Source organism: Neofelis nebulosa, chromosome 9, assembly GCF_028018385.1.
Source record: "Neofelis nebulosa isolate mNeoNeb1 chromosome 9, mNeoNeb1.pri, whole genome shotgun sequence".
NCBI classification, from domain to species: Eukaryota; Metazoa; Chordata; class Mammalia; order Carnivora; family Felidae; genus Neofelis; species Neofelis nebulosa.
Genome location: NC_080790.1, coordinates 19,945,376 through 19,967,251, shown reverse-complemented (window position 1 = coordinate 19,967,251; position 21,876 = coordinate 19,945,376). Strand labels below are relative to the sequence as shown.

General features: G+C 42.5%; 1 protein-coding gene across 4 annotated transcripts in view; it reads left to right on the top strand.

The window, feature by feature from the left end:
* Positions 1-12,739, top strand: part of DNAJC27 (DnaJ heat shock protein family (Hsp40) member C27) — a 34,263-nt gene extending 21,524 nt beyond the window's left edge. For 2 of the 4 annotated variants that reach the window (XM_058682705.1, XM_058682704.1), the window contains exons 4-7: positions 1,465-1,629; positions 2,140-2,262; positions 5,738-5,898; positions 8,747-12,739. In XM_058682705.1, coding sequence (XP_058538688.1) covers positions 1,465-1,629; positions 2,140-2,262; positions 5,738-5,898; positions 8,747-8,879 — 582 coding nt within the window. In that variant the 3' untranslated portion in view covers positions 8,880-12,739. Of the gene's footprint in view, positions 1-1,464; positions 1,630-2,139; positions 2,263-3,168; positions 5,212-5,737; positions 5,899-8,746 lie in introns of those variants that run through there. The other 2 variants (XM_058682707.1, XM_058682706.1) reach the window with 2 other exon arrangements.
* Positions 12,740-21,876: the final 9,137 nt, after the last annotated feature.

Below are 21,876 nucleotides of genomic sequence, written 5' to 3'. Positions count from 1 at the left end.
CATATCCAGCGTGAGTGCGTATATACTGGAATTCCATGAGAAGGTGGGTAATGCGTGGCCTCTGTCAAGGTTCTTACTGGAATTTTGGCTGAAACCCCCAATCTGTCAGTGTCGTTCCTCACCCACCCCATCTGTCATTGCCTCTGCCACGTCAGTGTGTCCTGTACTTCGTGCTGCCTCTTCCTAGACTTACGTACATGCCCCAGAAGCGAGACACCGTTTCTAATAAAAAATATCAAAGGAGGACAATCAGAATGAATGTGAGGAAGGAAGGAGGAAGGTGCTTATACACACTGTTTTCCAGGCACCATTTAGGTGATTTGCCTTCAGTATCTCATTTAATCCTCATAATAACCCTGTGAAGTAAGTGGTATTGTCCCCATTTTACAGATGAGGAAACTGAGATGCAGAGAGGTTAAGTGACTTGCCCAAGATCACACAACTAGTAAGTAAGTGTGAACCCAGATCTGACTCCAGAGCCTGTGCTCTTTCCCATTACATCACACTGAGGCTCTGAGTTCAGAGTTCTAAAGTTGGTGTGCAGACCCAAGAGTCATGGGGAAGCTCTGCCTGATGTTCTGGGGGAGCCAGCTTTGGGATGTGATATAGAGAGGTCTGTGCCTATTGCTGACGCTTATGTCATTTTTGCCTTAAGTTCTTCATTGTTCACTCACTTTCTGGTTCTTCCTAAGAAGAGCTTCACTCTATGGAATTTGTGTTATTTTAAGGTCTACTAACAAGAATTAAGGATTGATTGCCTCAGGGCGCCTGGGTGGCTCAGTCAGTTAAACGTCCAACTTCGGCTCAGGTCATGAACTCACGGTCTGTGGGTTTGAGCCCCATGTCCAGCTCTGTGCTGACAACTTGGAGCCTGGAGCCTGCTTTGGATTCTGTGTCTCCCTCTCTCTCTGCCCCTCCCGTGCTCATGCTTTGTCTCTCTCTGTCTCTCAAAAATAAATAAACATTAAAAAAATTTGCCTTGGGGTGGCTCAGTCGGTTAAGCGTCCAACTTTGGCTCAGGTCATGATCTTGTGGTTTGTGAGACTGAGCCCCATGTCGGACTCTGTGCTGACAGCTCAGAGCCTGGAGCCTGCTTCAGATTCTGTGTCTCTGTCTCTCTCTGCCCCTCCCACCTCAAAATAAAATAAACATAAAAATTTTTTTTAAATAAATAAAAGAAAATAGAAAAGATTGCCTCCAGGGGATGGAACTCAAGGTGAGGAGGGTGGGGCAGGAGGCTGTTTTTTTCATCACAAGATGAAAACTAGGCTTGTACTAGGCTGTTTTTTTTATCATGTTATTTTGATTTTCTAAAAAGTCCCTTAAAGACCAGTAGATATTGAGATATAATAGCAAATACTATGACTACACCAAAGAACACACTTTGTTACATTCATGACTGTGAGATATATTCTTATAAAATCACAAAACCTACAATTTGTGCACCTGTTCTTTTATGTGAAGGTTCGTAATGAGTTTTACAAGGATACACAGGGTGTAATACTGGTCTATGATGTTGGGCAGAAGGACTCCTTTGATGCCCTTGATGCTTGGCTGGCAGAGATGAAACAAGACCTTGGACCTCATGGAAACATGGAAAATATTGTATTTGCAGTGTGTGCCAACAAGGTAACTGTTTTGGAAATGTTTGCTCAACCTTCTGAATTCATTATGGGAGGAGTGCAGCTCTGAGTTTGGGGGAAGAAATGAAAAGAAGTCCTTATTCTATGATATAGGAATCAACATCTTTTCAAAACCTATGTCCCTAAGACATAAAGAATAAAACCACAAACTCTGGTGTACCAGGATATTTATCCATTTTCTTCTGGTGCCATACTTGGGGAAGGGTATTGGTGACTGAGCAGGATAGGTAGACCCTCTGAGTAGGAAGAGTTTTCTCAAAGGATATAGGGGGAAGTGTGGGACAGGCACTTGCCATTTTGCCACAGAATATCAGTCTGTGTTCAATATTAGCAATTTTTTTTGTCCCTTGTGGTCCGTATAATTGCATATACTAGTGCTGGGGGTTCCTTTGGGAGTGGTTTTTGCTTCAAGAAAGAATTGATGAAGACCTCACTGGGCCTGTTTTAGTGGGTCAGGTTTGGGGTCTTCTCTGTGTCCTCCAACTTCCTATTTCAGATTGACTGTACCAAGCACCGCTGTGTAGATGAAAGCGAAGGGCGTCTCTGGGCCGAAAGCAAAGGGTTCTTGTACTTTGAAACTTCAGCACAAACCGGAGAAGGAATCAATGAAATGTTCCAGGTAAACTAGCATTGTTTTGTTTGTATCAAGGCTGACCATGCCCAATTTTAGTTTAAATTATGAGAAACAAAAATGTAATAGGAATTTGTCATTAGAATAAGCTTGGTCTTTCAGAAGCTGGTGAGAAAAAGATTGAGAGAGAGAAAGAGGGGGAGAGAGAGAGAGAGAGAGAGTGTGTGTGTGTGTGTGTGTGTGTGTGTGTGTGTGTGTGTGTGTGATGTCTGCCTGCTGACTACAGACCTGGGTGATTGTCAGAGTTACTATGGGAAATTCTTCAAAATACAGATTTCTGGGCTCTAGACCCACCAGAAGCTTAGTGCTGTGATGGAGCTCAGGAATCTATATTTTGAAAAACCTTTCTAGGTGATTCTGATGATCATCAAGTTTAACGACAGTTATTATATACCGACAGTAGAACAAAGATTTTCTTTAAAACTGCCTTTGGTTAATGGTGTTACATTTGCACGCATAGTTATGTGGAAGCATTACTTTGGCAAAATTGCCTTGCCAGAGTGAATATGTATGGTGCAGCTAGAGAATAGGGGACTGTCATTGCAGAGTCCAGCCAGTCACACATAAAAATAAGGTCTTACCCACCAAGTAGGCGATGGAAGGATGTACTCATATTGCAACCTGAATGAATGGTCATTTTTAAAAAAATTACTAATCTTGAATCATTTTAAGGGAATGAGGCTTTTTAAAATAATAAATTGTAAAGTCAACTCTTAATTACAGATACATTTGGAGGTAAGTGGTGGCATGAATTATGCATTTTTTCTTATGAATATATCTGATATTTTGGGAATTTTTAACATTTCAAAGAGTGTAGCTATACTGTAACGAGTTGTTCTTAATTATTGAGTGGGATTTTATTTAATCTTTTATGCTGAATTTCTTTCTCATAAGATGTCACCGCCCCTACTAGAAGACAAGTTTCATGCTTGGCTGACAGGCTAAATTGGGCATCAGTAGCTTCTATTTCAAGACCAAATAAGGTTGATGTTGACTTGCCACACACTGTATCCCATTTAGTACATGGTCCTGTGTGAGTTTGTACCTATTCACTCATGTGCAGTAACGATGCTTAATCATTTGAATAGTATTTTATAATTCTGGCGAAGTTTACATGTTTCATCTCATTTGAGACTCTTACTGTACGATGGGTATTGTTCTCATTTCCGATGTTATAGTATCTAAGAGTAGTAAAGTGACTTCTTCAAGGACTATAAATAATGACTGTTGAAAATTAAATTTCTTTCAGCACTTCAAAGGCGATGGTCCATTCTCTCCTGGCCTGTGTTGAATCTCATGAGACGTTAGCACCCATTTTTACTCTTATTCTTTTGTACATAATGTGTTGTGTTTTTTTCCCCATCCAGCCACTTTCAAGAGTTCATCTTTGGCTTTTAGCATGTGGACCATGTGCCTGGGTGTGGTTCTCTTTATATTTGCCCTGCGTGGTTTTTCTTGAGTTTCTCAGATTGCTAGGCAGGTGTTTTTCACCACTATTTGTTCAAAAGTTTTTTGGCTCAGGGTGTCTGGGTGGCTCAGTCGGTTGGGCATCAGATTTTGGCTCGGGTCATGATCTCGCGGTTTGTGAGTTTGAGCCCCGTGTGGGGCTCTGTGCTGACAGCTCAGTGTCTGGAGCCTGCTTCGAATTCTGTGTCTCCTTCTCTCTCTGCTCCTCCCCTGCTCATATTCTCTCTCCCTTTCAAAAATAAAGACTAAAAAAAAATTTTTTTTAAAGTTTTTTGGCTCTATTTCTACTCTTTTCCTTCTGGGACTCCAGTTACATGTATATCAGACCATTTGATTTTGTCCCACCGTCCTTGAGGCTATGTTTATTTTTCTTCCCTTTTTCTCTCTTTTTCAGATTGCTTAGTCTCTATGGTGACAGTGCACAGAGTATGAGATATGAGCAGGATCAAAAAATAGTTTTCACTTCAGACAACAAAAAAAATAGGCAAAGAATCTGAACAATTTACAGAAAAAGCAATAAGCATATGAAAAGACACTCCACTTCACTTACAATTAAAGAAATGCAAATTAAAACTGTGTGACACATGTAGGTTTGGCAGAAGGGAAGCTGTATGATAATGCCCCATAGTGACAAGGGTGTAGAGAAATAACACTGTCAGACACTGCGATGGGAGTGTAAACGGCACCGTTTTTTCGTATGAAAATTGTCAAAATCAAAAATTAAAATGCCCGTACACTGTTATTTAGTACTTCTGCTTTTAGGAATTTGTTTTAAAGCAGTATCTCCACACGTGTGTGGAGATACACACACACACACACTCACACACACGTGTGGAGATACACACACACACACACACAAAGTATTCACTAAAACACTGTGTGCAGTAGCAAAACCTGGAGACAATAGCCTTGTCTAAGAAAATAGGGAGTTGGTTAAATAAATTAAGATATAGTCACACAGTGGAATACTGAACAGTCATTAAAAAGGAAGAAAGTGTCTAGAGGCAGCTGGAGAAAGGGCCCAAGGTCTATTTTTATGTGAAAAAATGCAAGGAGCTAAGCAGTATGTTTAATCTGCTCTCTTTTATGTAAAAGTTTAGTGTGTAGATGGAGGTACTGGTATTCTGATAGAAAATTTTTCTGGAAAGATACTCAGAAAAAATATTAACAATGGTTACTTCAAGGAGAAGAACTTGAGGGACAGAGAGACATAGTTTTCATTTTACACTTTCATTTACCATTTGAATTTTTCTAACGGTATTCATCTACTACTTTTTTTTTAAACATTTATTCTTTTTTGAGAGACAGAGACAGAGACAGAGCGGGGAAGGGGTAGAGAGAGGGAGACACAGAATCCGAAGCAGGCTGCAGGCTCTGAGCTGTCAGCACAGAGCCCGACGCGGGGCTCGAACTCACAAACTGTGAGATCATGACCTGAGCCGAAGTCAGACGCTCAACCGACTGAGCCACCCAGGCACCCCAAGATTTTTGTTTTTTAAGTTTTTTTATTGTCTGTTTATTTTTGAGAGAGACAGAGACAGAATGCGAGTGGGTTAGGAGCAGAGAGAGAGGGAGACACAGAATCCGAAGCAGGCTCCAGGCTCCGAGCTGTCAGCACAGAGCCCGACGCGGGGCTCGAACTCCCAAACTGTGAGATCATGACCTGAGCCGAAGTCAGACGCTCAACCGACTGAGCCACTCAGGCGCCCCTCATCTACTACTTTGTAACTTCAAGTATGGTTATTTGAGAATAAGATTATGAGCCATTTCAATTTTATTCCTTATACTTTTGTGTTCTTAAAAAAAATACACAAGCACACGCACACACATATAAACATGCACAGTAGGATGAAAGAAAAAAAATCTTCCAAACTATATTTGCTTTATGGTGAATTTTAAGAGTTATTGGAATGTATTAAAATTCTTTAAGTTATGCTTAAAAGGAATTCCTGTTTTCACAAAGTCAGTTCTATTCTGGGATGCTTTCTTTTTGCAGACCTTTTACGTATCCATAGTTGATTTATGTGAAAATGGCGGGAAACGTCCTATCACCAATAGCAGCGCTAGTTTCACCAAAGAACAAGCAGACACCATTCGCAGAATTCGAAACAGTAAGGACAGTTGGGACATGTTGGGAGTCAAACCTGGGGCCTCAAGGTAAGCAGTGCTCTAGGATATTAGCGCTGAGTGCTATCAGTTGTCAATGTTACAGGTCCGGTACATCCTCTTGTAATTGGCTAGAAATATGAAGTTTGTAGAAATGTGTTAGATTATGTTATAACTCTTCTTCACTGAATTAACTGAGGACCAAAGAAACAAAATAGAGGGCACGGTTGCCTGATGAGGGAACTTTGTGGTGTATTGCCTAAAAACTTTCTGAAACAGCACGCTCTCATTTTGTCTGTGTTGAAAAAGAGCCTACAAGCAAATGCAACCTTAAAAAAAAATACCTTACAAAATCATAGAGTTTTAGAAGAGGAAAAGCACGTTAGCAGCTTATCCAAACATTTCATTTTATAGGTGAGAAAACTGGGATTCGTGAGACTAAACGCATGTTCAAGGACCCTAGGCTGATTCTGTCTCTTTTCTACTGCACTTAAAATAGTGCTAGGTCCTCATCTGTGTGTGAATTTATGTTAAATGGTTTTATTTTTAGCCAAAAGAAATATTTGGGAGGAAGAGAAATACAATCACTTTTCTTTGTTGCTTGTGTAAAAATAAATCCTTGTTCAGTATGGTTATATTAACTTTTAACAATATAACGCTTCTGTTACTGCACATATTATAATTTTTATTGGAATTATAAGGGTTCTCGGATCTTTTTATTTTATACCATAACTTTTCTCCCCATCCTTCTCCCTTTCTACTTTTTCATCTTTATTCCCACAAAGAAATGCCTTCTTGGCACCAATAGCAGTAAGTTTCTCTTTTCCATTTTGGTCTCATAGCATATCTTCGAGTCTAGAAGGCAAGAGGGGCGGGGGAGAGGAAGACAGTAACTGGTCACCATGACTTGCCAGGCATTACTGAGGAGGCTTTAAGCACCTGAGCAATTCAGATGGTCTCATGTATATAGCTCAATTAATTGTGCCTTTTAAATGTCCTTTTGGATTTCCATAGTCTCCTTCTAAAGTCTTCCGTTTCACCTCCAAGGGATATTGGCTCTAAAATTAAGAAACTTTACTTGTTAGTTAACTTAGAACAGGAAGGAAAAATAAAATTTGGGTTCCTTACTTATTTACTATGTTAATTGGAATCTACCGAAATTTATAGGACCTCCTTAAGTTCTATACTGTTAATCAATATAAACATGTACTTTTCTTATCTTTGTTTCTCCGGGTCTATCAAACAAATTTTATATGGCAGTGAGCACATTTCAGAGAACCTATAAGCAGTTTTTAAAGGTATAAAGAGTTTTATTGTCTGTTCAGTGATGTGTTTACTATTCTTGAAGTTTAAGAAAATTTTCATTTTCAGTAGAATTAATATGTTACTTTGTTAAAAATATTTAATATATTTTTTATTTTGGAGAAGAATTCTGGCAATTCAGATTTCTTCGGAGAGGGAAAATAGGATTTTTGTTAGCTAATATCAAAAGTAAAAAAGCCCCGTGCATGTTTTAAAACAAGAAAATTCCGGGCTCGTCTGAGAGCAGAAAGCAAAAAAAGCCTTACAATACATGCCCCCAGCCTGAACTGTTAAGATGACCCTGTGGCCTCAGTCTTTCCAGGTAGACACACAAATTTTCCATCACCTGCAAGATAATCAAAGACCATCTCTAATTCAGAGAGCCAAATAGAAATCCTTCTGATAAAAAAGGAAGGAGAAAAACTAGGGCATTTGGGAAAGTACCACATCCAGGCTTATAGGATAATTGGAGCCCTGAATTACACAAGGAAGGTGGGAAATAAAACCATCTGGTAAGGACAGAGCTAAACCTGGCCAGAGGAGGCGCTGGGCACTTAGAAGCGTCTGGAGCCTGACACCAGAGGATGCTGAAAGCAGGGAGAGGGGCATGTGGTCTCCAGGCTCCTCCCCAGCCGGTCCCTGCTTCTTGAAGAGCTCCGAAGCCTAAAGAGCCCTCCTAGAGCTTTCCTGGCCTTTGTGGACACATTCTGTGCTGCTCCTTTCCTCTCTGGATTATGCTCACTTCTCTCTCACTGTAGCTCTCAGGTACCCCTCTGCAGCGTCCCTTTCTTGGTCAATGGTGTGACCATCTTCCCTGAGCCTGAGTTCCTGTGACCCTGGAACTCATTTCAGCCCATTTTCTAACATTTTCTCCACCCGTACATCCAGCTCATCATCTGCTTCTGCCAACTCAATGTTATCTCTCGTCTTCACTTGTTTGTCTCCACAAACACCTTGATCCAGACTCTTGGGACTTGTGCTTGGGTTATTGTGACAACCTCCTACCTGTCTCCCAACTTCAAAAAACAGCTTTCTTAGCACCCTTTTGTCACGAAACACCTACTGATGTCATTGTTCATTCAGATTCACTTTTTTGTTGTTTTAGTTCCAAGGCCCTTCTCCTACTGACCCCTGCTTCCTGACCAACTTTGTTTTTGTTACCTCCCAGCGGTGTCCTCATGGAACTTCATGCCGTGGCCCTGCTGTTCCTAGTCTTTGCCAGCTCTCTCCCAGTTGCTCTGTCTTTCCCCACCTTCCTTCAGAACCCTGTTCCAGAGGCCTTCCCCAGTCGCCCCACACCCTCATCGTGAGTGCCTGCTGGGTACTGCGGACCTTTTCATCGGATCTTTCTTTTACCAAGGGCTTTCTTGGTGTTTCCATACTCACTTCACCCTGTGTTTCTTTTTCTACTTTTATGTAACGTATTACTTATTTGTATATTGTTGGTCTCCTAGTCCTTTAGTCCCCCTTTTGAGAAGAGGTGGTCATTATTTGGGAGATACTTTCTGCAAGAGTTACTATGGAACCCCTGACAGCCCAGCTGCAGGGGGCGGGGGCTGGCCTGTGGCTGACACAGAGCTCTGCTGCTCTCTTGTAGGGATGAAGTCAACAAAGCCTATCGGAAACTCGCTGTGCTGCTTCACCCTGACAAGTGCGTGGCGCCTGGTAGTGAAGATGCCTTCAAAGCAGTTGTGAATGCCCGGACAGCCCTCCTGAAAAACATCAAATAGGAAGTAAGAGACAAAGACAAGTGTGGGCCTCACGTACAAACTGACTCTCCCTAGAAGGGAAATAACCAACATGGATTTTTTTTCTCCACAAAATCCTACTGCTTTTTTCACCCGTGTTGTCATTTGTAAATTAGAAATCGAGGTGCCTGTTACCATTTTGCAGACATTTTTCAGAGCAGTGAAGAGAACCGAGCACCCCTTGTACACTGTAGTTCATTTCATATTTCCAGGTAATCTGAATTTTTTCCCTTTCATTTGTAAGCTCTGCAATTGTAGCATCCCATATGCACTTCACTCAGGAAAGTCCGTGAGGTTTCTGGAGGGAGGAAGGAGGATAGGAGAACCCTTACACTTTTTCTTTTCTTTTTTTTTTTTTTTTTTTAATTCATCAGAGAAGGAAACAACAAAAACAAGGAAACAATACCAAAAACCCCCGAAGTTTGGTGGGACCTCACAAGCGAGTCGTTCCTTTTACAAGTTCCTTAGGTGGTATTTGAACCATCGTTCAATCTATAATTAATGAACTCTTGACAGCCCTTTGGAAGTTTGTGAGTTGAGGTGATACAGTTCTGAGTTGAGCAGCCCTTTCAGCACCTGCAGTCTGGTCCCCTTCTCCAGCCACCAGGGGGAGGGACGAGCTGGTCCTGAGAGAGAAAGGGCCGTGGCAGCCACGAGTTCTGGCTACACTGGCTGCTCCTGGGCTTGGCCCGGATCTGAGGCCTTTCTTTAGCCATGGACTTGGGCACTGGTAGTGGTAGGGAGTATCGTGCACCTAGGAATCAGGAATCTGACCCCAAACAGAAGTGCTTGCAGGTCACACTAGAGCTTGTGCACATATCCCCAAAGGGCAAGGCCAGAGGCAAGGCCAAAGGGCAAGCCCACCCTGCTGGGGCTTGTCTGATGCCCGGGGGCGGAGAAGCCCCCCCTATGAGGCTTATGCCTTTTCTTGTTTCTGCATTGTCTGCCCCGATAGGCAGGAAAGGCAGGGTAGTCTCCCACGAGCCGTGCCTCGTCCTCACTTCCTCGTCTACATTAGCTCCCCTTCTTCTTCTTCTCTTTCTCTTATTTATTTATTTATTTTTAATATACCATATCTGTCATTTTTCTCTTCTTGAATCCCTGGCTTTTGGCCACTGCCTCCTCCAGCCTCCCTTACGAGCCTTGACCTTACAGCCCTCCCCAGCAAGTCCTGGTTGACCAGAGACAAGTATGGGTCCTTGGGGTGGTGGTGGAGGGAGAGATCTGAAGGCCTGAGTGGAAAGAATCTCTGATTTTCGCTTTGGCTCCATATTTCTGAATAGTGATAATTTTAAACTACAGATTATGAAAACTAGTTTCACATAGAGAAACACATTCTCTCGCCATAGTCTCCTCCTCAGTATCCAAGGAATGGATGAAGATCAAGTATATCGAGACTGACCATTCTTCCAGAGCTTACCGAACTAGTCTCACTGTTTGACCCATATTATCATCAATCTCGGTACGTTACTCATACTGTTAGCTGTGACCACCCTGCACTAATTGGGGCTTTAGGTTAGGGTACATAAAATTTTACTGTCTGTGAATTTTAAACGACTATCCCATATTGATCACCAAACAGCATTCACCTTCTACCTAAGAAGAAAAGCCAGTTTGGTTTAACTCAGGCCCTTTGCAGTCTTCTGGATTCTTCTCTCCAAAGCAGCTTCACTTTGTGTGGCTGCACTAGGGCTGCATTGAGCTTGTTGTCTGGAAACCAGAGCATTGTTTTCTAGTATGACTTTTCATCTTGGTGATATTGAAAATGCTTCTTTTTTTACAAATTGAGTTCGATATATGATTTCCTGGGGATTTTGCTCTGGACTTTTAATTTTAAATAGCTTCCGGGACTACAGAATTCCAACCCAAAATTTTTGCGAATTTAAATTTTGCTTAAGGCCTTCATCATGCCTAAAGTAATTAAATGTAGATGTATTCTTGCAACAGAAGTAGAGTCATGTAAACAAGGGATTGTGCATAGTAGTGTCAGCCGACATTGACGTGACAGCTCAGAGTATGTGGCCCTGTATAAAGCCTGTGCCGGGTTCATCACTGTTACTGAAGACCAGACTGGTCACCTCATTCAACTACGTTGTGCAGGTGAGCAGAGAGGTCTTGTGCTTCCATTCCTATACGAGTGACTTGTTGGAATTTAGCCTGATTTTGGTTCTTACGTCTTGGAACTCAGTTCCCAATACCTTCATTATTCATGTGAAGGGTGGCCGTGGATGACTTCATTTATGTAAAAGAAAGAAGAGAAGAAAGTTAAACTTTAGGGTCCTAGAATTGGTCCGAGTGCCAGAATCCTCGAGTAGAATATTAAGGGATAATAAAGCATGATTTGCAATGCAAAGGTTTTCGATACAAACTTCATTCAAAACTTCGTAGACCTCTGTGCATTAATTTAAATTCTTGGTATAAACGTGTACTTTATAGTTCAACTTGATTAAAGTCCTTCAGCCTTGTTAATCCTTCATTTAGGATTTCAAAATACATCGGTGAGAGTAACAAGTAGCAGAATCATTCCATCAGCTAAAAAAACTTGATGGAGAATTTCGTTTTTCAGAAAAGAATGAAAAGTTTCGAACAGCTCTTATTAAAGAAAAGCCATTACCTCCACGTCTGAGTCACCAAGAATTAACAGTTTTAAAGCTTGTTAGAAATCCCTTGAGGCCTTTCCAACTAATTGTCCATCCTACCTAAGCACTTTAACACACACCCTCCTGTGTCCCCCTCCTTTTCCCTTTGTGGCTTCTTTTGAATTGATGTTCTCAGCTGTCAACACTTTTTTTTACTCCAGCTCATCGTTTCATTTCTTCACACAGATGTGTCCTTGGCTCTGTTAGCCTGTTAGCTTAAAAGTCCAGGCCTAGAGTATTGTGCTGCTACCCGGGATAAATTGCTGTAATTCTATAGGTTGCACACTATTCTTTAAGGCTTACATTTACCTCAGGAAACTTACCCTAGTATGTGCTCATGCATTGAATTCTCAACTGGTAAATAATTTCTTTATATCCATGAATAAGCCAGTACCTAGTTCACTGTTAGTTAAAAGAGCCATAGATAAGGCAGCTAAGTTTCTGAAAGAAAGCCAGAGTACGTAAGCAGCCCCCAGGAGCCCTGAATCAGTAGCGCAGTAGCTGCTCCCCAGAGAACAGTGACCCGGGGGGGGGGGGGTATTTTAGTCCCAAGTTAGAAAGGGTGGAGCCGTGTGCAGATTGCCTCTGACAGTGACAGTGACAGTGCCCTTCTCAAAATTTCTGTAGGCGCTGGAATGTCACTCCCTTCTCCGCTGCACTCCATCTAGCTCACTCTCAGTCTGCCAATGCTTTTGTAAAACTTTGGAAAATGAGTTTAGCTGCGAAATATAGCTACCCACCTTCCCTTGCAAGTTTTGCAAAGTGAAGAAAGGTTCACACTTCTCATATTTGGTACTTAGCACAACTGTAAGACAGTAATGTTTGCACATTGGTTTTTCCATTAAACATTTCTAGAAAAAACAAAAAGTTTAAATTTGTGATGTGGGTAAGTTAGATTGTGTCTAACAAGCAGTGCAATATTAAGCCGTGCCAAAAAGGCTCTGTTGGTGAAATGACTTGTTGGCAGGTTGGACGGCGTGGGTTAGTGCCCTGCGTTGATTTCCCACGGGGCAATCGTCCCCTCTGACTGTGAATGCAGAGTCTCTAAAGAAACCCTTTGCTCTTACGAGGTAATTTACATATTTGCTTTCTGTCGAAATAACTGAAAATGTTAGATCCAACAGTTGTTTATGTCTTGTATAGAGAGTGTCATATGTATTCAAGTTGTGTATTTTTATAAAATAAAGCCAAAAATCAAACATCGGTCCGTGGGCTGCACTTACTTGTTGAGACACTGGTCTTTCCTGTTTAACGTACTAGCCTAGAAGCAGTCCAGTCCCTCACCAACTGAGACCTCAGAGCAGACATCCTGCCTGAGTTTCCGGTTGGTAAATGGAGGAAATTTTATTCATCAGTCCGTCAGGCAGTTCTAACCTTGTTAAGTTATGGTAAAAGTGTTCGGATCTCTTAAAGATTATGTTTGCCTTTTTCATTCAGATGAAACTGTTATCCTATTTTAATAACTGGTCCCTGGAAGCAAGAATCCTTAAGTAATAGACTGTTGTGAACCCAGAATTTGAAAGGGGAAGCCTGGTAGGGCCAACCCACAGAAGGCGGTGTATCTCTGGAGCTTTCAAACGAGAGCTGTAATTTTCATTGTGAACAACGTATGCTCTCACCTGAGAATGGCTGCCACTGTTTGGGGGGAACTGCTCTACCCTACATACTGCTAGCGTGCTCGCAAGGGGAGCCACCAGATTCTCCAGTGAACCACCCTTGCTCCCTAGCCAGTCCATGGGATGGGAATGTCACCCCAGCTGAACCGACTGGCATCCTTCTCTCAGTTCTAATTGGAGCTAGGAAAGCAAACTTCCTCTCAGGAGAGGAAAGTAAGATAGGAGGAGTCCTGCTGATGCCGGCGACCTTGATTCCAACGTCATGGAGGAAATTTTGAAAGGATGAAGCAGACAGCCTTTTTAAAAATGTTTTATTTATTTTTGAGAGAGTGCAAGCAGGGGAAGGGGAGAGAGAGAGGGGGACGGAGGATCCGAAGCAGGCTCCACTCTGACAGCAGTGAGCCCCATGTGGGGCTTGAACCCACAAACCATGAGATTGGGACCTGAGCCAGAGTCTGAAGCTCAACTGACTGAGCCACCCAGGCGCCCCCATAAAGCCGACATTCTTAAAGACACAGAGTCCTGGTCCCCGAAGTGTCCTGGGCTGGTTGTCCTTCAAACCCATATGCCACCCCAGAATGCGTCCCACAAATCTCCAACCACTGCATTCTGCTTAGGCTAGTTGGAGTTTGCTTTCTGTTAACTGAAACTAAAAGAATATTAGAAGATAGTAGACTTCAAGGATTCTAAGCAAGGATGAGAAAGCTATGGTCTGTAGACTGGTACATTTGGTAGGTGTATTACAACATTTATATATTATAATATATCCAATTACTTGATGTTTCTCAACTGGAGCCTTTGGCTATGTCTTAAACCAATAGTAGCCAGTTGTAAACTTAAAAGAAAAATTAGGTTTATTCAATTTGTTTCAGAAGCAAAATTTTATCTATCAGGGGCACTTGTAATTTCTTAAATTCCCTTAAATTTTAAAGTATTCACTTGCCATGCATATATTAAGCACCTGCTATGTGTCAGGCCCTGTTCTAGGCACTGAGTACATAACTGAGCTCAGAACCAACAAAACTCCCTGCGCTACGGCACTTAGTGCTGTAGTGGGCTGTGTGTGTGTGTGAAGTTTTGAAGAAAGGTTCTTTTTTTTCTATAGGCTTATTTGCTATAGGTTTATTTCTAAAGAGGCAAGTTTGCACTTTTTCAGAAGTCTTCAAGATATGCAGCTTCTGATTGCTTCTATATACTGAAGATCATGTAGGTTGTTTAAAGCCGTATTAAGGTTTTTTGGAGAACTTAATCATTATCATACAAAGTTCAGTTTTTCATATTGGACTGGAGGAAATAGTTCCAGACTTAAGGAGGTTCTTTATATATGTTTTATGTCTATAATTAATGTATTCTTTCAAAGCAGTTGATACGGTTGTATTTATTTGGGGGGAAAATATCTAGAATTTAAGTTGTTTTAGTTAAAATAACGTGTACCTCTAATATCCAGTCAAAATTTTGATCAGTTGACTGTTGTAAAGGATGCTATGACTTCAAGAAAATTATTCTCCCTGCATCCAAAATAGTTGGTTGTTAGTGATCACTATAAAATCAACAGAGGCAGCCCGTGACAGCATTTTACCGAGGCAAGAGAAAGTAAAAGTCTCCTATGATCCAGAGAAATTAAGATGTGAGGTGCCTACATGCCTCAGATATCGGAATGTGAACATTCGGCTAGTTTCAGAGTATGAGAGAAAACAAAAGGTTAATAAAGTAAATACTAAAGAGAGAAGGCATCTCAGTGGTTCCAAAGGAAAATAAAATGAAAGAAACTATCTCCATTCTGAGTAGCAAAGGAGCAAGTAGAAAAGCCCCAAGTCAGTGTTTGTCAGATTTTTTTTTAAGGACAGAACCCTATATTTCTTTTTTTTTTTTTTTTAGGTATGGTAACTTTTTAAAAAAATTTAATTTATTCTTATATTTTTAAATTTACATTCAAGTTAGTTAGCATCTAGTGCAACAATGATTTCAGGAGTAGATTCCTTAATGCCCCTTGCCCATTTAGCCCATCCCCCCTCCCACCACCCCTCCAGGAACCCTCAGTTTGTTCTCCATATTTATGAGTCTCTTCTGTTTTGTCCCCTTCCCTGTTTTTATATTATTTTGCTTTCCTTCCCTTATGTTCATCTGTTTTGTATCTTAAAGTCCTCATATGAGTGAGGTTATATTTGTCTTTCTCTGACTAATTTTGCGTTGCATAATACCCTCTAGTTCTATCCACGTAGTTGCAAATGGCAAGATTTCATTCTTTTTGATTGCAGAGTCATACTCCTGTATATACCATGTCTTCTTTATCCATTCATCCATCGATGGACATTTGGGCTCTTTCCATACTTTGGCTATCGTTGATAGTGCTTCTATAAACACTGGGATGCATGTGTCCCTTTGAAACAGCACACCTGTATCCCGTGGATAAATGCCTAAAAGTGCAATTGCTGGGTCGTAGGATAGTTCTATTTTTCGTTTTTTGTGGAACCTCCATTCTGTTTTCCAGAGTGGCTGCACCAGTTTGCATTCCCACCAGCTGTGCAAAAGAGATCCTCTTTCTCCACATCCTTGCCAACATCTGTTGTTGCCGACAGAACCCTATATTTCTAGTGAACTCCAACATGGGATCCCTGTATATAAAACATCTAAGAGCAATGTTTTATGAGGATAAGTTTGTAAGTTGACAGTTTTAACATCAGTCCTTATGAAAGCAACCAATCAGGCAGTTCTGCCTCCCAGGGGAGATGGCAGGGTTTCCACCAGAAGATGAATCCCCATGCCCTTCCCTCCTGCTCACAAACGCTGGTTGGGGGAGCACCTCACCCAAGAGGGTGATCAGCCTCCAGGAAACACTGTTACGAGCTGCTGTCAGGCAGTCTGTACAGCTGGCAGGCTGGTCAGGGACTCTGGTGACCTTTTAGACCTAAGGGAAAGCACCATGGCTTTGTGTAGCGAGGCAAAGAGCTGAGCTGCAAGTCCTAAGAAATGAACAAGACTTCTAGGGGCTGCGGCTCCCGAAAGAAGAGGAAGAAAGAAAGGCCAGATAAGAAGAGGCAGAAGGCTGGGGTCCTGGGAAGGATAGTTGGAAAGATCCTAGATACTAAAAATTATTAGATATCAGGGAATATTAGAAAGAGAGCCACAGAGAAGTGCTGGTAACAAAGACAACCAAAGGACTTTTAAGAAGACGGTATGTTTGGGGCGCCTGGGTGGCGCAGTCGGTTAAGCGTCCGACTTCAGCCAGGTCACGATCTCACGGTCTGTGAGTTCGAGCCCCGCGTCAGGCTCTGGGCTGATGGCTCAGAGCCTGGAGCCTGTTTCCGATTCTGTGTCTCCCTCTCTCTCTGTCCCTCCCCCGTTCATGCTCTGTCTCTCTCTGTCCCAAAAAAATAAAATAAACGTTGAAAAAAAAAAAAAAAAAAAATTAAAAAAAAAAAAAAAAAAAAAAAAAAAAAAAAAAAAGAAGACGGTATGTTTTATTATGTGATCACCATTTTACAGATGAGAAAACTGACGCTCAGAGAGGTTAAGTGACTTGCTCCAGGCCACACAGGAAGCTATTCAAATCTGCTTACCCAGCTTCAGAACCCAGGCTCCCAGTCTATGCTATCAGCCTCAGGATCAAAATTTTAAAATATTCTGCTTTACACTCGTAAGTAATATTGTACCCTCTTGTACCATGTTGCTTAAATGAAATAAATAGGTTGTATTTTTTTAAAGACCGTGAAGGTACAATTTTCCTTGTAATGACACAAGTTTATATCCTACATGTGTGCACAGGAATGAAGGAAACTTCTTTCTGAGGGTGTGCCAGCCAAGAGGGAGTTAGCATGGCAACTTAAGTAAACAGTGTGTTAAAATGTGGAATATAGGGGCGCCTGGGTGCCTCAGTCAGTTAAGTATCTGACTCAGCTCAGATCATGATCTCGCAGTTCGTGAGTTCGAGCCCTGCATCAGGCTCTATGCTGACAGTGTGGAGCCCGCTTCAGATCCTCTGTTCTCCTCTCTCTCTGTCCTTCCCCTGCTCGCGCTCTATCTCTCAACAATAAATAAACATTAAAAAAAAGAAACAAACCCAGAGTCCAAAAAGAATAAAACAAAACAAAATGAAACAAGGACTACAGTACATTTGGATATATTTATTAACAAGTTTTATTTTTCAGTGAGATTTGGAACAAACCCATGCAGAAACTCTGATGCCTCTCAACAGCTTGAAAATCACGTCCTAAGGGACATCCACCCAAGTCAGCAACTGAAGGGTAAAATAAGCCTGAGAATCTGAGAGATAGATCCTTTGCAGCGCGTGTCAGCCTAAGGGCTTTGCTTCTAGGTGATTTTCACACCCTTATTTATTCTCTTGTCATGGTTAGAACCCTATGAAGCCCTAAAAGGGCAGTTTCCCTCCCCCACCATCCCATAGTCCCGGCCTTTTGTGTTAGAATCACTAGCACCACTGGAGGAAAGATGCTTTCTAATCACCAAACTGTACACAGCGATTGTTTAGGGAGTGGGCTTTAGGGGATGAGGTTAGGATAGTTTGACTTTCTACTCTGTTGTCTATATTATTTGTATTTTCTCAATGAATATAAACTGTTTTGGTCATCTAAAAAGTTAAATGAGGGGTGCCTGGGTGGCCCCGTCGGTTGAGCATCCAACTTCGGCTGGGGTCATGATCTCATGGTTTGTGGGTTCAAGCCCCGTGTCGGACTTTGTGCTGACGGCTCAGAGCCTGGAGCCTGCTTCAGATTCTGTGTCTCCTTTTCTCTCTGCCCCTCTCCCACTCACCTCTGCCTTTCTGTCTCAAAAATAAGATAAAACATAAAAAAAAAAAAAAAAAAAAAAAAAGGTAATGCAACGACAAAAAGCTAGATGTGGTACCAGTTAAAAAAAAAAAGAGGGAGGGGCGCCTGGGTGGCTCAGTCGGTTAAGCGTCTGACTTCGGCTCAGGTCATGATCTCACGGTCCGTGAGTTCGAGCCCTGCGTCGGGCTCTGTGCTGACAGCTCAGAGCCTGGAGCCTCCTTCGGGTTCTGTGTCTCCCTCTCTCTCTGCCCCTCCCCTGTTCGTACTCTGTCTCTCTCTGTCTCAAAAATAAAATAAAACGTTAAAAAATTAAAAAAAAAAAAAAAGAGAGAGACTCACTCTAAACTGTTTGTGGGAACCTCTAAGTAGGGTGGCTCTGGGCTGTAATTAAATCCTACTTCTTGACATTAGTAGGAACTTTATCCTAAAAGAGAAAAAATCTTTTAGTTTCTTAAAAGTTTGTTTGAAAAGCTAACATAGCAATCAGTGCTGTCTGACTGCAATTTCAAATTCGCTTAATGTAGTCACGTATCCGTGAATTCACTCTCATATAACACAGAAAGGGCAGAACTGAAATGGGAAGGCTGGGATAGAGCCTTATCTCTCCCATTAATTAAGAGAGCAGCCTTGGGCAAGTAGGTTCACCTTCTGAGGTGCACTTTCCTCAGTTATTATATGAGGCTGTTGACTAAAGAACATTAAATAACACCTAAGGTCCTTTCTAAAGACCATTACTCTCTGAAATTTGACAAAGGCCATAAATTCCAGGCCCCCAGACCTCTTGTAAATAATTCTATTGTAACACCGCCACTCCGAAGAAAGAGAAGGAAAAGGAAAAGAAAAATGATTTTAGAAAAATGTTAGTGAACTAGGCTCTTCCTAAAGTTAGGAATAATAGGCATTGTTGAACCCTTTCATTTCCTTTCATAAAGAAAACCTTAAACTCCCGCTACACACGGTTGTGATTTCTGCTCACTTTACAAAGGCAAAAGGTGTTGGGAACTTTTAGGAATAAGTCCACGGAGACTCAGATGTTCAAAGACATTCTTTATGCCTATGAAATGGAAGTCATCTTGGGTCCTGAGGTCACATTTTCCACCAAAGGTGGGAACACTTAAAATTTGCCTCTTAAGGCAAGTTAGTCACTTCTGGGTTTAAACATGATCAACTCTAGATTAAAACCCAATAAATTTAAGACCCCTGCCTCCTCATACTTCTACCCCCTTCTTTCTCCGATGGGATCTAGACTTGGGGAAAAGGGTGCCTTACTTCTCATCTTGGCCAAGGGAAGCATTGTGGGGCCCTCGTGCTGTCCCCACACCAGTGGCCTCGCTGTGCTCTAGCAGACCCCACCTGGTGTGCCATCTGCTGCTAACGTCGCAGTCCTGCCCTGGCCTCCAGACTTGAGGTCCAAGTGCTCGTCCTCCTGGTTGTCCAGCTGGCTCTTGGCCTCCTCTGCCCTGCTCCCTGGGCCTCTTAGCACCTCTGTGCCCTGCCCACCTGGAGGGTGGATAACTCCAGGCCACCTGCCCCCCAGCCCCGCCATGAGGCCCAGGCCCTGGGGCCCCTTTCAGTCGTCACCACTCTGATTCTGGTGTCCTGTCAGATGCAACTTCACACCAGGCTTCCCCTGGAAATTGCAGCCTCCCAGGCTTCCCCTTGGAAGCCCCCTGGAACTTTTCTATCTGGCCCTAGGGATTACTGGTGTGCTGGTAAACTGGATCTTGGGGAGGGGTGCAAGGAAACTCTGATTTGTAGCTTTTGCCCAGCTTCCGTCGTGTAAATGCTCTCATCATGGTTGATTTCAAGCTAGGAAGATTCACCACTGAGCTTTCATGGGCAAACTCCAACCTGGCGCTGTTTACTCCAAGACAGCGTGGGAATGTACGGGCAGGGGCATCTCTGTGCATCCCCGCACATTGAAGCAAAGACCCTCCCCTTTCATCTTGTCTTCTCAACTAGACTGTCAGCTCTTTGGGGCAGGATTACATCTCACAGCCTATCTCCCAAAGCACTTCTCACAGTGACTTGCAGGAGGCACTCAGTACTTATGACTGATTACACTCTTTAACAAAATTGCCACTAAGGACTTTTTCTAATTCAATTTTCTTTTTTTACTAAAGTACCACTGACATACAATATCCTATTAGTTTCAGGGGTATGTCATAGCGAATTGATCCTTTTATACATTATGAAATGATCCCCGTGTTGACTAGGTGCCATCTGCTCTTAAAACCTCACTGTTTTTGAGGGGCGCCTGGGTGGCGCAGTCGGTTAAGCGTCCGACTTCAGCCAGGTCACGATCTCGCGGTCCGTGAGTTCGAGCCCCGCGTCAGGCTCTGGGCTGATGGCTCGGAGCCTGGAGCCTGTTTCCGATTCTGTGTCTCCCTCTCTCTCTGCCCCTCCCCCGTTCATGCTCTGTCTCTCTCTGTCCCAAAAATAAATAAAAAACGTTGAAAAAAAAAAATTTAAAAAAAACCTCACTGTTTTTGCTATTAGAGTTATGAAGGTGGCTCACTTCTTGTGATTTTCCCTAAAGACCAGATGGAATTAGTCCAATGACCCACAGTTCCTCAACCCTGCACCCGAGAGCATGCCTGCCATTATTGCCATAGAATTTTTAAAACAGCAAGGTATGGGGGTTCGTGAAATGTATTTAGTGGGAAGGATTTGGTTGAAATCAAATGAATTTATATCATGGTTTAAATTACTAGGCAGGAAGACCTAACTTAACTCACCGGCAGCCTCCAATCAGCCTTATAAGTGGGCATTAAGTGTTTGATAGTCTTTTTAGCTTGAAGTGTATGATTCATTGTAAGAAAGACCGATGAAACACCTACTATTTGCAAAGTAGGTGCTTTAGGAACTGAGGAAATGTATAGGTCAAAGATTCTGGAAGTGGGATCTGGGACCAGCAGCCCGGGCCGCCTCTGCCCTGTCCTTTGTCCCAAGAGACTGAGCTAGGGATTGCTTAGAGCCTAGCTCGGTGCACCTGTGCAGTCAAAAAGAGAACAGATCTGGGAAGTAACTCTTCTTTTCCTCCCTCCTCAAACACCTACTCTTGCAAGCCTTCTGTTGCCCCATGGGATAAAGTCAGAGTTCCTACTGTTTACTGAGCACTTACTATAGATCAAGTACTTTCTCAGCAATTTAAAAGCATTTTTTAAGTGTTTATTTATATTTGAGAGAGAGACAGAGACAGAGACAGAGTGTGAGCAGGGGAAGGCCTGAGAGAGAGGGAGACACAGAATCCGAAGCAGGCTCCAGGCTCTGAGCTGTCAGCACAGAGCCCTATGCAGGGCTCAGACTCACAAACTGTGAGATCATAACCTGAGCCAAAGTTGGACACTTAAGCGACTGAGCCACTCAGGCGCCCCTAAAAGCATTTTATTTCAGTCTCACAATGACTTTTTAGGATAAAGATTTTATCCCCATATTATGGATAAGGAAATGTGCTCAAAACGGTTAAGTACATTATCTAATACCATAGTGTATTATTGCCTTATGGTCCCTCCAAAGATATGTCCATTCAGAACCTGAGGATATGACTTTATTTAGAATAGAATCTTTTCGTATGTCATTAGGGTAAGGATCTTGAGATGAGATCAGTCTGCATGAGGGTGGGCCCTAAACCCATTAAGAATCCTTACAAGAGAAGGGGAAAGAGACAGACACGCAGGGAAGAGGAGGCCATGTGAAGACTGAGGGAGAGACTGGAGTTAGAAAGCGGCAAGCTGAGGACGGCCGGTGGTTGCGGGCAGCTACCAGGAGCCAGGGGAGGGGCAGAAATGGATTCTCCCTCAGAGCCTCCAGAGGGAGCCAACCTTACTGATTTGGACTTGATTTTGGACTTTTGGTCTTTAGAAGTGTGAGAGAATCAATTTCTGCTGTTTTAGGCCTCCCTCCCAGTTTGTAAAATGTGCAATGGTGGCCATGG